General features: G+C 47.0%; 1 protein-coding gene across 1 annotated transcript; it reads left to right on the top strand.

Moving 5' to 3' along the window:
• Positions 1-1192: 1192 nt before the first annotated feature.
• Positions 1193-3644, top strand: FAM187B (family with sequence similarity 187 member B). The gene is made up of 2 exons (XM_027855307.1): positions 1193-1878; positions 3314-3644. The coding sequence occupies exons 1-2, from the start codon at positions 1193-1195 to the stop codon at positions 3642-3644; spliced, it is 1017 nt and encodes a 338-aa protein (XP_027711108.1).
• The last annotated feature ends 10178 nt before the right edge of the window (positions 3645-13822 follow it).

Genomic DNA, 13822 nt, shown 5'->3' with positions numbered 1-13822 from the left:
ATCAAAGCTATCTATAGCCATATGAGAAGGTGCTCTAAATCGCTATTGATTGGAATAATGCAAATTGAAACTATTCTGAGGCAGTACCTTGTACCTATTAGATTGACTAACAGGGTAGAAAAGGAGAATGACAAATGTTGGAGGAGATGTGGGAAAAATGAGACATTAATGCACTGTTGGTAGAGTTGTGAACTGATTTAACCTTCTGGAGAGCAATTTGGCGCTATGCCCAAAGCGCTATAGAACCGTGCATACCCAGCAATGTCACTACTAGGTCTACATCCCAAAGAGATCATAAAGAAGGGAAAAGGACTTATAAATATTTATAGCAGCTCTTTTCTGGTGGCAGGGAGTTGGTAATTGGGAGGATGCCCATCAACTGGGGAATGGCTGAACAAATTGTGCTATGTGATTGTGATGGAATACCATTGCACTATAAGAAATGACGAGCAGGATGCTGGAAAGACTGGAAGCCCTGAAAGATTTGCATGGGCTGATGCAAAGTGAAATGCACTGTGTAAAAAGTAACAGCAATATTGTAAGATGATCAGCTGTGAATGACTTAGCTCTTCTCGGCAATACAATGATCCAAGACAACTCTGAAGGACTTATGAAAAATGCCATCCATCTCCAGAGAAAGAACTGATGGTGTCTGAATACAGATAGAAGCATAAGTTTCATTATTTTTCTTGAGGTTTTTTTTTTGGTCTATGTTTTCTTTCACAAACATGATTAATATGGAAATGTGTTTTGCATGACTACACATGTGTAACCTGTATAGAATTGCTTGCCTTCTGAATGAGGGGGGTGGGGAGTGAGGAAGGGGAGAAAATTTGGAATTCAGAGTTTTAAAAAATGAATGTTAAAAGTTGCTTTTACATGTAATTGGGGGAAAATAAAGTATTAAATAAATTTAAGAAAAAAAGATTTTATATATATATATATGTCCATCTATCTATATATGTATATAACTAGGAGGAATGTGCTTTGAAATAGAAATGAATTGTTATTGTTATTTGGCTGTGTTCTTTAACACTTCTGTGGATTATAAGACACTTACATCTGAAGAGCATGGGAGGAAGGGGCGGGGGGAGCAGAGGCTGGTGGAAGGGGAGGCAGGCTTCCTAGGTTCTATTACTGTGACTTCACAATAACCAGACCACCCTGCTTCCTCTACTACCCCCACTCCACCATGCCTTCCATCTTGGTGTTTCTCTATCTTTCTTTTCCTGGGCTTGGGGCCTTGGAATCCCTTAGGTGTCCCCCGGGGGGTCACTCCTGCCTGGCCTTCATCACCCCCAACCCAACCACTCTATCTTGCCCTACCAAAGACTCCACCTGGTTCTTCCAGCCCCTATCCCATCCCTTCCCCAGGAAGAAGCTGGTGGTCCCAGAGGTCAGTGGGGACCTCCATCTACTACACACCTCCACAGACCAATCAGGCACCTATAGCTGCCAAGATGAGGCAGGTAACACCAGGGCAGTGTACAACGTGGACTTCCAGGATGGGGCCAAGCTCTATCTCAGCCACAGTGGGCTGGAACAACAACCCCTGAGGAACCAGACGGTGGGAAATATCACCCAGTGGACACTCTTTACCCGGTGGGGGCCCTGGCAGGCTTGTGACCACTGTGGCGTTCAGGGGGAACGGAAGCGCGTGGGCCTCTGCTATGCCACGAGATCGGACCATGGGCTGCCCTGTGGGCTGGCCGACCTTAGCCCACAAAAGCTCCAACGGGGGCCTGAGCTGCAGATCGAAAGCTGCTTTGTCCCCTGTGAGCACAACAGCCCTGAATCCACCGTGGTGCTTTATGGGACTTACAAGCTGGAAGAAAACAGCACTGTCTGGCTCAGCTGTCCCTTTGCCACCATCTACAGGTAACAGGATCCAGGCACCTTGCCCCCAAACTGTCCTCTCGCCCACAGACCACCTCTGTGCCTTCCCCAGCTGGCATTTTCCTCCTTTAGGTAAATCCGGCCTCTTAGGAGGCAGCTTCTAGGCACCTCCCTTTGAGAGTTGGTCCTTATTTTCCTAAGGTACTAATTACCTCAACTCTGGGTGACTTATTCACCAAACCCTAACTTTTTTCCTGCCCTGGGGTTCCCTAAACTGCCTTATGGCTGCTCCTTCCTCAGCTTTCCCCTCGTCTCCACTCCTTCCTTCCAAACAGCTGGAGAACACAAACTTCTTTAGAGTTCAGAAACGTGTTTAGCTGTGAGACACACCCCAGCCCTTAGACCATCTTGTATACTCAACATACCTTCAGCTAATGAAGCTGGATTAGTTGTGAGGTTGTTTGACTTTTGAGTTGACTACAGCATTAGACCTGGAGTCAGGAAGGTATGGGTTCAGATGCCGCCTTAGACACTTAGGAGCTGTGGGCCCTGAAGCAAATCACTTCAATGCTCTGGATTCCGTTTTCTCCTCTGGAAAGAGAAAGGGTTAGACTCAATGGCCTGGAAAGGCATCTGTGATCTTTTGATTTGTTTTGAAATAAAGTATGTTTCCTTCCTTCCACTTCGCTCCACTCAGACCCTGCAGGGACCCCAGGAGTGTAATGGAGGGACAGTGGCATTCCCTCATCTTTAGGCCCGTGTGATTTAGTTTTCTTTTTCTCAATGACTTGGATTGAAGGCAGGGACAGCACATTATCCCATCTGCAGAGGACAAGAATCGTGAAGGGGTGACCAACAAAACTCCAGATCTTAACAAAAGAGCTGTATAGATAGTCTGTGGTCAGTCAACAAGCATTTATTAAGCACCTACTGTGTACCAGGTACTTTGCTAAGGGCTACAAAGGCAGAAGACAGGCCCTGCCCTCAAGGAGCTTACATTCTAATGTGAGAAGACAAGGCATCAAAAGAAGTGAAAAGCAGGGAGGGAAGGGGAAGGAAGAAGTCCTGGAGAAGTGCAGCCTGCAGCTTGTGGGAAATGTTGAAATGACTGCCCTCTAGGCCCCCTCCTCAAATGGGATATATGGGAGGAGCGCTCAGATCTCCCCCCTCCCCCCTCTCCAATCAGAGGGAGGGAGGGACCCCAGGGAATGGGGGCGGGGGTACAGAGGAGGTATAAGTTTCAGAGCTGATGTGATCTTGGGTGACTTTCTGGATACCCTGATGAAATCCAGGAATGTTGGGAAGACTCGAATGCTGAAACTTAATTGGGATATACATGTAAAGTCTTAGGCTTAGATTAGAAAATCAATTTCACAGGTATGAGATGGAGGGAGCGAGGCTAGACCTGGGGTAACCCTGGCTGTGGGGATGCTCAGACATCAGGAGTGGGAAGGCAGATGATGTGTTTCCCTTGTAGGCCAGTGAGCTGGGAGTCTGACAACATCTCCCCAACCTGGCTGCAGCAGCTGGCTCCCAACAACTCAGGCCCGATCCTGGACCTCCCCTCCGGAGGCAGCCGCCTGCAGGTGTCCACTTCTGGCACTTACCGATGCTACGTGGGCCGCAAGCTGGTGGGGCGCTTTGATCCCACCCGGACCCACAACACACCGGTGGCGCCCGCCCGGTCTGAGTTTGTCCACATCTACTCCGTGATTGAGACTGTCATGGTCATGGCTGTGTTGCTGCTAATTCTGCTCAGTTTCATCCAAATGTGCAGGACCAAGCTGAACACTAATGTCTACGGATGAAATAAAGTAGGACCTGTGACCTTTGTCTCTGGGCGTATGGATGATTGGATGGGGGCTGACTGGAGAGGGGAGAGCTTGGTGAGGCTATGTGTGCCAATGTGTGTGTGTGCGTGTATGGTAGGGTATGTGTGTGTATGGTAGGGCATGTACATGTGTGCTAGGGCATGTGCATGTATGGCAGGACGTGTACATGCATGGTAGGACTGTGTGGTAGGACATGCGCAGGTATTTGTGTGCATGCATGGTAAGACATGCATGTATGATTGGGCATGTGCCTGCATGGCAGGGCATGTGCATGCATGGTAGGGCATGTCATGTGTGGTGGGACATATGTGTGTGCTAGGGTGTGTGCGTGTGACCATACAGTAATTGTCAGTCCTTTCTAAGTGCTGCCTCGTTTCATAGCCTAAATCAGAGGTTCTCAACTTTTTTTTGCGGGGGGGGGGGTGGTCCATGTACATCTTGGGCAGCCTGGTAGAACCCATGAACCTCTGATCTTAGAATAATGATTTTAATGCATAAAATAGAATCAATTATCTTGAAATAAAGATGCATTTCCCCCCCCTTCCACATTCATGGATCTCCACTGAAATCTATATGTGGACCTTGTAGAGGTCTGTGGACCCTAGGTGAAGAATCCCTGTCATAGATTAACGTGGAAAGCTAGAAGGAACCTTTAAGAACAATTAGCCTAGGGGCAGCTAGGTGGCTCAGTGGGTAAAGTACCCTTCAGTAAGTAAGTCAGTAAGACCTGACTTGAAATCTGGCCTCAGACACTTTCTAGCTGTGTGACCCTGGGCAAGTCACATAACCCTGCTTGCCTCAAGTTTCTTCATTTGTCAAACGATCTGGAGAAGGAAAAGATAAACCCTCCAGTATCTTTACCAAGAAAACCCTAGTCAGACACAACTGAAAATGACTCAACGACGATAATCTCTGACTCTTAAAACCAATACTTTTCCCCCAGGGTGCTACACCTCAGTGCCAGTCTTTCATTTCACAAACAAGGAAATTGAACCCCAGAGAGGTCAAGTTCCTCACCCAAAATCACCAGCTAGAAAGTGGCAGAGACAGGATTTGAACCCAGGATCTCTAACTCCAAACCACTGAACCACATTTGAGATTCAGCATTTATTAAGCACCTCCTGTATACCAGACACTTTGCTAAGTTCTAAGGTTGCAAAGAAAGGCAAAAGTCAGTCCCTGCCCTCAAGGAACTTACAGTCTAATGGAAGGGACACCATGCAAACAACTCTGAATAGGATAAATTGGAGGTTCCTGGTGATGAGACCTGAAAAATGCCATTTACCCTGTTTTTAAACGAGGTAATGGAGGTCCCGAAAGACCCAACAACTGGCCTTGAGATGCACACAGCTGAGACTGGGGTTCCGTGCTTCTGGGCCTCATGGCACCTGTATATGATGGTCTGGGGGAGGGGGTGAAGCCGTGTAGCCGAGCGAGGGTCATCTGTGTGTGTAGGTGCCTGTGTTTACGATGTGGTTGTCTATGTGTTTCCGGGCGGGAGGGACTCTTCCAGGAGCCCACGGCTGGGTGGCTCTGATTCTGCAGCTGTCCGGCGTTTGCCCTTTCGGACACACCTGTGCGCGGCCCCTCCCTGCTTGGGGTGACAGTTAAACATCCACAGCCTGCACATTTCAGACAAGGCCACCTCCTATTCCATCTCTGTCCTTGGGAGGTGGGTGGAGGTGGGGTTGGGACAGTGATTTCTCTCTCCATAAATGAGGAAACCAAGACAGTGGGGCGAGTGCCCGGCTGAGCTCGTACAGCTGGCCCCTGGTGAGGACAGGCCTTGCTGTGCCCACTGTTGCTTGGCCTGACTCTTCCTCCTCTGGCCCCTCCCAAATTCCTCCATGGACCCTTCTGGGCTCCTCTACTGCACCAGGCCACAGCCTTCCCAGAACTTGGCTCCCCTGGGCAGTGCCCATAAAGCCAGGCGGGTGGTTCCTGGCGGTGCAGTGGACTCTGAGCCAGCTGGCTTCCGCCCTGGATCTGCGCTGCAGCAATGCTCCTCTGATCAGGCCTCACGTCAACCCTTAGTCATGCTGGGCAGCAGACAGCGGGTCTGCCAAGGGCTGAGGGGAGCCAGAGACTGAACAAAGCAGGGCGGAGCCCGGGCAGGGCAGCCACCCCAGCCCTAGGCTGGAAGTCACAGAACCTTAGAAACTGGCTAGCCTCATCCCCTTATTCTGCAGAAGAGGACATGGAGGCCCAACCAGGCCAGATCACTTGCTGGGGAGTTGGGACTCGTACCAGTCATCAATAGCCAATTTCAATTTCAGCCCTAGGTCCTCTGACTCCAAATCCATCATTTTCAAGAGATCTGGGTTCAAGTCTCAGCTCTCAGAGTCCTTAGCTGTGGGACATTAGACAACCCATAAATGTGTATTAAATACCTATTAGGTCCTGGGCCCTGGGAACCGAGACAAAAAGGGAACAGTCCCTGCCCTCAAGAAGCTTACATTTTTATCCAGGAAGACAACACCCACATAAATAAGTATACAAAATATGTACAAGGCAATTTCAAGGGAAAGACTGAGGAGGGAGGTGAGGGGAGCAGGCAAAATCAAGAAGAAAGGTCTCATGGAGAAGATGACATCTGAGCTAAGAAGAAGCAAGTAGGAGATGCATTCCAGGCATGAGGTACAGCCTATGCAAAGGTATGGAGGTCGGAGATAAAGCCTTGTGCAAGGAATGGTAAGAAGGTCAATTCACCTGGATGGTAGACTGGGTGAAAGAGAGCGATTCATTATAAGATGAGAAAAGTAGGCTGGAATTTACCTTCTGCTACTCCGAGAGACTCAAAATCTGCTGTTATTCAGTCGTGTCTGACTCCTCATGACCCCATTTGGGGTTTTCTTGGCAGAGACACTGGAGTAATTTGCCATTTCCTTCTCCAGCTCATTTGCAGTTGAGGAAACTGAGGCAAACGGAGTAAAGTGACTTGCCCAGGGTCACATAGCTAGGAAGTGTCTGAGGCCAGATTTGAACTCACAAAGAAGAGTCTTAATGACTCCAGGCTGGTGCTCTATCCACTGTTCCACACACAGGGCAAATATTATGGAATTTTGTATTATGAGGCTGCTAGGTAGAGCAGTGGAGAGAATGCTGGGCCTGGAGTCAGAAACACCCTCTTCCTGAGTTCAAATATGACCTCAGACGCTTCCTAGCTGTATGACCCCGGGCAAGTCACTTAACCTCTCTCAGACTCAGTTTCTCTAACTATAAAACAGGTGTAATAATAGCAATAGCCTCTATAGGTTGTCCTGAGGATTAAATTATAATATTGGCAGAGTGTCTTGTAAACCTTAAATGCTAGCCTGGCTATTATCATTTTGTGGGGTGGGAGAACCCTATCAGGAAGGGTGGCCGAACTAGTTTGTACCATTTCTCAATTTCCCCCTGCCTCACTTTGCATAAAGTAGCTTCTCTCCCTCTCTCTCTCTCTCTCTCTCTCTCTCTCTCTCTCTCTCTCTCTCCCCACACACACACACATACACACATACACACATACATATATACATATATATGGATATGTAAATTTTTTTCACTGAATCTCACCACATCTTATCAATCCTACCTCTGTAGCTCTTGCATCGATCAATCAATAAACATTTTATAAGGAGACTACTATGTGCCAGGCATTGAACTAAGCACTAGGGACACAAAAAGAGGCAGAAGACAGCCCCTGCCCTCAGAAAACTTCCAATCTAATGGGGAGACCACAAGCAAACAAATACATAAAAAGCAAGTTATATACAGGATAGATAGGAGATAATGAACAGAGGGAAAGCACTGGAATGAAGAGGGTTTGGGGAAGGCTTCCTGGAGAAGGTGGGCTTTTAGTTGGGACATAAAGGAAGCTAGGGAGGTCAGTGATTGGAGCAGAGGAGGGAGAAAGCTACAGGACTGGAGGACAGCCAGAGAGAATGTCGGGCTGAGAGATGGAGGGTCTTGTTTATGGGACAGCAGGGAGGCCGATATTACTTAATCAAAGGAAACATGTCAGGGAAAAGTATAAGGAGACTGGAAAGGAAGTAAGGAGCAGGTTATAAAGGGCTGTGGGGCAGGTAGGTGGTGCAGTGGACAGAGCTCCGTCCTTGGAGTCAGGAAGACCTGAGTTCAAATCCAACCTCAGACACTTGGCACTTACTAGGTGTGTGACCCTGGACAAGTCACTTAACCCTGATTGATTGCCTCACCAAAAAGCAAATAATAATAATAATAATAAAATGAAGGGCTTTGAATGCCAAACCAAGCAGTTTGGATTTGCTCCTGGAGGCAATAGGAAGTCACCAGAGTTTATTGAATAGGGAGGGTGATGCGGTCAGACCCTCCTTTAGGAAACTCAGTTTGGTGGCTGAATGAAGAATGGGTTGGAGTGGGGAGAGACCTGAGGCAGACGGAAACGTCTCTCCCCTCCCCCCCCCACACCTGAAAGCTATTGAAACAATGCAGGTGGGAGGTGACCAGGGCCTGGACCAGTGCAGGGGCAGCATCAGTAGAGAGATGCTGCAGAGGTGATGTTGCCAGGCCTTGGCACCAGCCTGGACGTGGGGGCTGAGAGAGAGTGAGGAGTCCAGGACGGCGCCAGGATTGTGCATCGGAGGGACGGGAGCAGGGTGCCACCCTCTCCTCTAACAGGAAAGGTGGGAGAGGGGAGTATTCAGGGGAAAGATAATCAGTTCTGTTTTGTACATACTGAATTTAAGATGTCTGCTGGACATCCAGTTCAAGATGTCTGAAAGGCAGTTGGAGATGTGACATCAGAGATCAGCAGAAAGATTGGGGGCATGGAAGGTAGGTTTGGGAATCATCAACACAGAGGTCATCAAATCCATGGGAGCTGATGAGATCCCCAAGTGAAGTCTAATGGAGGGAGAAGAGAAGAGGGCCCAGGACAGAATCCTGAGGGACACCTTGGTCAGAGGGCATGATTGGGAGGAGGATCCAGAAAAAAGGAGAGAGAGGGGGAGTGGTCAGACAGGAGTGAGGAGAACCATGAGAACTGCCTTCGCTTTTAGAAAAAGGATTTACTAAGAAAACAGCGCAAGATCAATAGTTATGAAAACATTCCTCCCAAGCTGGGGGCACACACTTCCACGGCACACACACACTTCTCGGGAGAGTGGCCTCAAACCCAGTACCAAAGTCATGAGGTGCACATGTAGACAGCACACAGCTCCCGGCTGCTGGGGGTCCCTTTCTCCTTTCCTAGAGTTCTCTGAATTTCCCCGGGGGGGTGTGAAGTGTAACTCTCTCCTGGGTTCCAAGAGTGGGTGTCTCATAAGCCAGTATAGTGGGCACTTCTCTCTGCCACAAGGGGTCTCACTTCCCAAAGTGGCTGCCATCTTGTATTTTTCATCTGTTACACATCCAGTTCCACATCCCTCTATGGGCGCTTTTCCTGTAGCCACTAACACTCTGGTGACCACAGCTGTCACCTCCAGCTGCTGGAATGATCTTCGATGGGATTTGGGATTTCCCCAAATCTCCAGGCTGCCTGGGCACTTCTATATCAGAATACCCCTTTGTTTAAGATCAGCAAAGAGCAAACAGAGCTGCCCGGTCTGGAATACACCTGGAGGCTCTTCCCTTTTGCCTCCCTCAGGGTATTAGCTCTGAGGCCTCTCAACTTCCAGGCAAGAGATGAGAGAAGTGAAGCATAGCCTTTCCCCTTGGGAAAACTACCCATATATCGCTTCCAAATCTCGACTTTCCTCATCGCAGTTTCATGTATCTGGGGTAGGCATAAAAAATGACTGGAAATGGGAATCTGGGGGGAGTTTTGCAGAAGCTGCAGCATTTTTACTTAACATTGACCTACAGAAGTATAGCCTATCTCCAAATACTCAACCCAAATTTTACAGAAAGGTGCTGTAAATACCCCAAAAAAGAAAAAGAAAAAATTCAAACTTCTCTGATATCAAGGGAAGGGCAGAACATTTTACGTGGATTTTCCAGGTGGTGGGGTGCTGCACCCCTAGCCCCTGAGATGTGGAAGGGATAACTGTTTTTGTCTTCCATATGTTCTCTGCTCTAATCTGGATGGGTCCCATTTTCCCAATAACAAGGTCAGTGGTCAGGGAAGGATGAGGAGAAAGAGCCCCTCCACCCTCTCCAATGGTGATACCCTCTCAGAAGACTTTAGCTCCCACTCTCTTTACCACTTGACTTGATCTTCTCAACCAGTCACAAGACTTGTCCTAGGAGTCACAGCCCAAAGTCCTATGGTCCTTTCAAATTAATTAATGACTTGTCCGCATACTGTGATGAGGTTATAGGAAGGTCTCTTCATAGTAGATTACTTGATTGATTGATCAAATGCTTGATTAACTAGGAAGGGAATCCTTCCAAATCTGTTCCCTTCTCTTGACTCACCCAGCCACTCTCCACCTTCCGGCCCCTCATCGCCTCTCTGGACGCTGGACCATGGCCATGGCCTCCTAATTGGTCTCCAATATTCCAGGCTTTTCCATCTCTGAGCTTCCACACAACTGTTAACTATTAATTAATTAATTAATTGAATCACATGATATTTGGTTGTATAATATTTATATAACTTATACCATTATATAGTAATTCTATAATATTTAATCAATAATTTAATTAAATACAAATGTTCCTGGAACACAGGTGTGACCACATCACTCTTCTGTTCAAAAATTTTCAGTGGCCCCTGTTGCCTCTACATAAAATAGGAATTCTTCTGTTGGGCATCCAATGTCCACTTTGGTTACTTCAGGTACTCTAAGTAGCCCATGAGCTGTTAGGACAACATCTTCATCATCTTCCTTCAAGGCTCAGCCCAACAGTCCCAAATGCCACCCCCTCTCCCTCCACTTTGATGTTAGTTCTCTCCCTTCCTCCTGAAATTATCTCGTATTTATTTATCTATGGACAGGTTGTCCCCCTTACCTCAATCTCCTTGTACGAGCCTCCAATGGCAAGGATCATTTAACTTTTGTTTTTGTACCTCCATTGTGTACGATGTTTTTCATCTCATTGGGTTGGAATAATACGAGGATGTTTCAGCTGGAAGAATCAGGTAAAGCTTCCTGGAGGAGGTGGCATGGAAAACAAAACCCTGAAAGAAAAGAAGGATTTCAGTAGGGAGAGATGGGGCAGGGGAGGAGGAGGGATGGTGTTACCATCAGCAGAAGTAAGTAAGCTAAGGGGAGGGACGGGAATTCTTGGGGGGAGGGGGGGGGAGCGGTGGCAAGTTCTATTTTGGACGTGTTGAGTTTGAGATGCCTGGGGTACAGCCAGGTGGAGACAGTGCAGGAGGCAGGTGGAAATGGGAGGCTGGAAGCCCATGAGGCACCAGGGCAGAGATTTAGATGCTGTGTAATCTGTGTAGAATTGATCCCTGCAGCTAAAGGAAAAGAGGAAGTCACCAAGGGAGAGAGGCTAAGAAAGGCCCAGGGTGGACACTTATAGGGTACAAGAAGAGCTGGGATTCTGATCCCTGAGAACAGTTCAGCAGGTGGGGCGCCCGGGGATGGAGGGACAAGAAGACAGCAGTTCGCTCGGGGTGGAGGTGCGAGAGCCCAAGGCTGAGGATCCCAGCAGACAAGGGAGGGTGGTGGTGGATGTCGATGGGCCTGGGGAAGGCGGGGTCACAACAACAGAGTGCCCTGGGCTGGGTGGCTAGGGCCTAGCAGAGAACTATGAGACACGCAGATCCTGAGGGAATGAAATATGTTCTCCAGAAGGCCGCTACCCCAGTGCTCTGGGGCCCTTGTCTCTGCACACATGGCCATCCCATCGTCGCAGACCCTTGTTCACTGGTGTCCGACTCTTCTTGCCCCCATATGGGGTTTTCTTGGCAGAGACACTGGAGCGGTTTTGCCATTTCCACCTCCAGCCCATTTTACAGATGAGGAAACTGAGGCAAACAGGGTGAAGTGACCTGCCCAGGGTCACACAACTAGGAAGTGTCTGAAGCTGGATTTGAATTCAGGAAGATGAATCTTCCTGCCTCCAGGCCCAGCACTCTACTCACTACACCACCTAACCAAGCTGCCCCCTATGTAATAATAGTTAATATTTATATTGTGCTTTATGGTTTGCAAAGTATTTTACACATATTCTGTCCCTTGAGCCTAACAACATCCCTATTATTTCTATTTCCATTTTATAGAGGTGGAAATTGAGTTAAGCGACTTGCCCAGGACCACACAGCTAGTGTGTGTCTGAGGCTAGGAAGATTAGAACTCAAATCTGAACTGACTCTAAGTCCAGCGCTCTGGTCACTCCCCTAGCTCAGCTGTGAGCTCCTTGAGGGCAGGAATTGTCTTTGTGCCTGGTACCAAATAAGGCCTTAATCAATGCTTTTTGATTGTTGGAGAGATAGATAGGTAGGTGAAATGGTCCTGCTATTATGGAAAAGAATTTGGAATTATACCCCAAAAAAAGTTACTAAACTGTACAGATCCAAAAAAGATTTTAAAATAAATAGACAATCTCCACTCTGCAATCTCCAACAATCTCCAAAAAGATTTTAAAATAGAAAATACATAATCAGACAGACAGATAGCATGTATAGATGTATGGACAGACAGATATATGAGATGGATAGAAGGAGAAGAGAGAAAGAAGAAGAGAAAGGAGAGAGAGAGAGAGGAGGAGAGAGAAAGAGAGAGAGAGAGACAGAGAGAGGTGCAAGTCCCGTATAAACAGTATATTTATAGCAGCACTTTTTTGTGATTACAAAAAATTAGAAACAAAGTTGGGGTTTCATATGTTGAGGAATGGCTGGAAAAATCATGGTATAGAAAGGTCAATATCTTGGATATCTTTGTTCTATGAGAAATGATGGATTCAGACAAATTTGGAAAGACTTGTATGATCTAATACAGATCAAAGTTAAGCAGAAGCAAGAGAAAAAATGCACATGATAGGATGGGAAAACAAGTATTTATTAAGTACCTACTGTGTGCCAGTCACTGTGCTAAGAGCTTTACAAATATTGTTTGATTCTCACAACAACCCTGTGTTTTATTCCCATTTTACAGATCAGGAAACTGAGGCCGACAAAGGTGCAGTGACTTGCTGAAGTTCCATTTGAACTCAGGTCTTCCTAACTCCAGGCCCAGAACTCTACTACTGCACGCGCCATCTAGTGGCCTCAGTTGTGATGACTACAACAATGTAAATAAATAGAAAGGTTGACTTGGCCATGGAATCAAAGGCAGACCAGCTCCAGCCTCCCCCTCTAGGCGGAAAGGTGGTGGGCAATGGGTGTAGAAAAGCCAGAGCATCCACATCCGGAGAAAGAACTATGGAGTTTGAACGCAGATCGAAGCAGACTATTTGCTATTTTTTTTCTTCTGTTGAGTTTTGTTTCCTCTTTCTGGTGGTTCCTCCTATTGGTTCTAATTCTTACTTACTACATCACTAAGGTGAAAATATGTTTAGTAGGAATGTATATGTATAGCCTGTATCAGATTGCGCGCCATCTTGGGGAGAGATGTGGGGACAGAGGGGGAGAAAAATTTAAAACTCAAAAGCTTATGGAAGTGATTGTTGATGAATCAAAATAAATTAATAAAGTTAAAAAAAAAAAGAAAAAGAAAGAGGGAAAAAAAAAAGCATGAGCACCGTCCTTATTGGTTACAAGGGAGGGCTCGAGGAGGGGGGCGGGGGAGAGTCATAACAAGAAAATAATAACAATCATAACAGCTGGCATTTGGAGCGAGCAAAGCCCTTTAATTACAGTCTCATTTAATGCATACTGTGATCCTGAGAAGAGCACAAATAGAGCGGTTTTTGCTTGAAAAAAGGTCAATAAAGATGACGGCTAAGAAGAGGTCACTGGATTAAGTAAGAGGCTGTTGGTGATGTTAGAGAGGAGTCTCAGGAGAGTGGTTGGGACTGTGAATGTGTGTGTGTGTGTGTGTGCATGTATAAGTGTGTATATGTATGTGTGTGTATATGTGTGAATGTGTATGTAGGTGTGTGTGAGTGTGTATGTAGGTGTGTGTGAGAGTGTATGTATGTGTGAATGTGTATGTAGGTGTGTGTGAGAGTGTGTGTATGTGTGCATGTGTATGTAGGTGTGTGTGAGTGTGTGTGAGTGTGTATGTAGGTGTGTGTATGTGTGAATGTGTATGTAGGTGTGTGTGTGTGTGTATGTGTGAATGTGTATGTAGGTGTGT

The sequence above is a fragment of the Vombatus ursinus genome, unplaced genomic scaffold (genome assembly GCF_900497805.2).
Source record: "Vombatus ursinus unplaced genomic scaffold, bare-nosed wombat genome assembly UNPS02010822.1, whole genome shotgun sequence".
NCBI lineage: Eukaryota > Metazoa > Chordata > Mammalia > Diprotodontia > Vombatidae > Vombatus > Vombatus ursinus.
Note: the sequence above shows the minus strand (reverse complement) of the source record. Positions and strands in the feature narration are given on the sequence as shown.

Bases quoted from the DNA above. Each gene is read 5' to 3' on its own strand.
- FAM187B (XM_027855307.1), top strand. From the start codon at position 1,193: ATGCCTTCCATCTTGGTGTTTCTCTATCTTTCTTTTCCTGGGCTTGGG. The intron at 1,879-3,313 runs GTAACAGGATCC...TTTCCCTTGTAG, and splicing joins CCCTTTGCCACCATCTACAG to GCCAGTGAGCTGGGAGTCTG.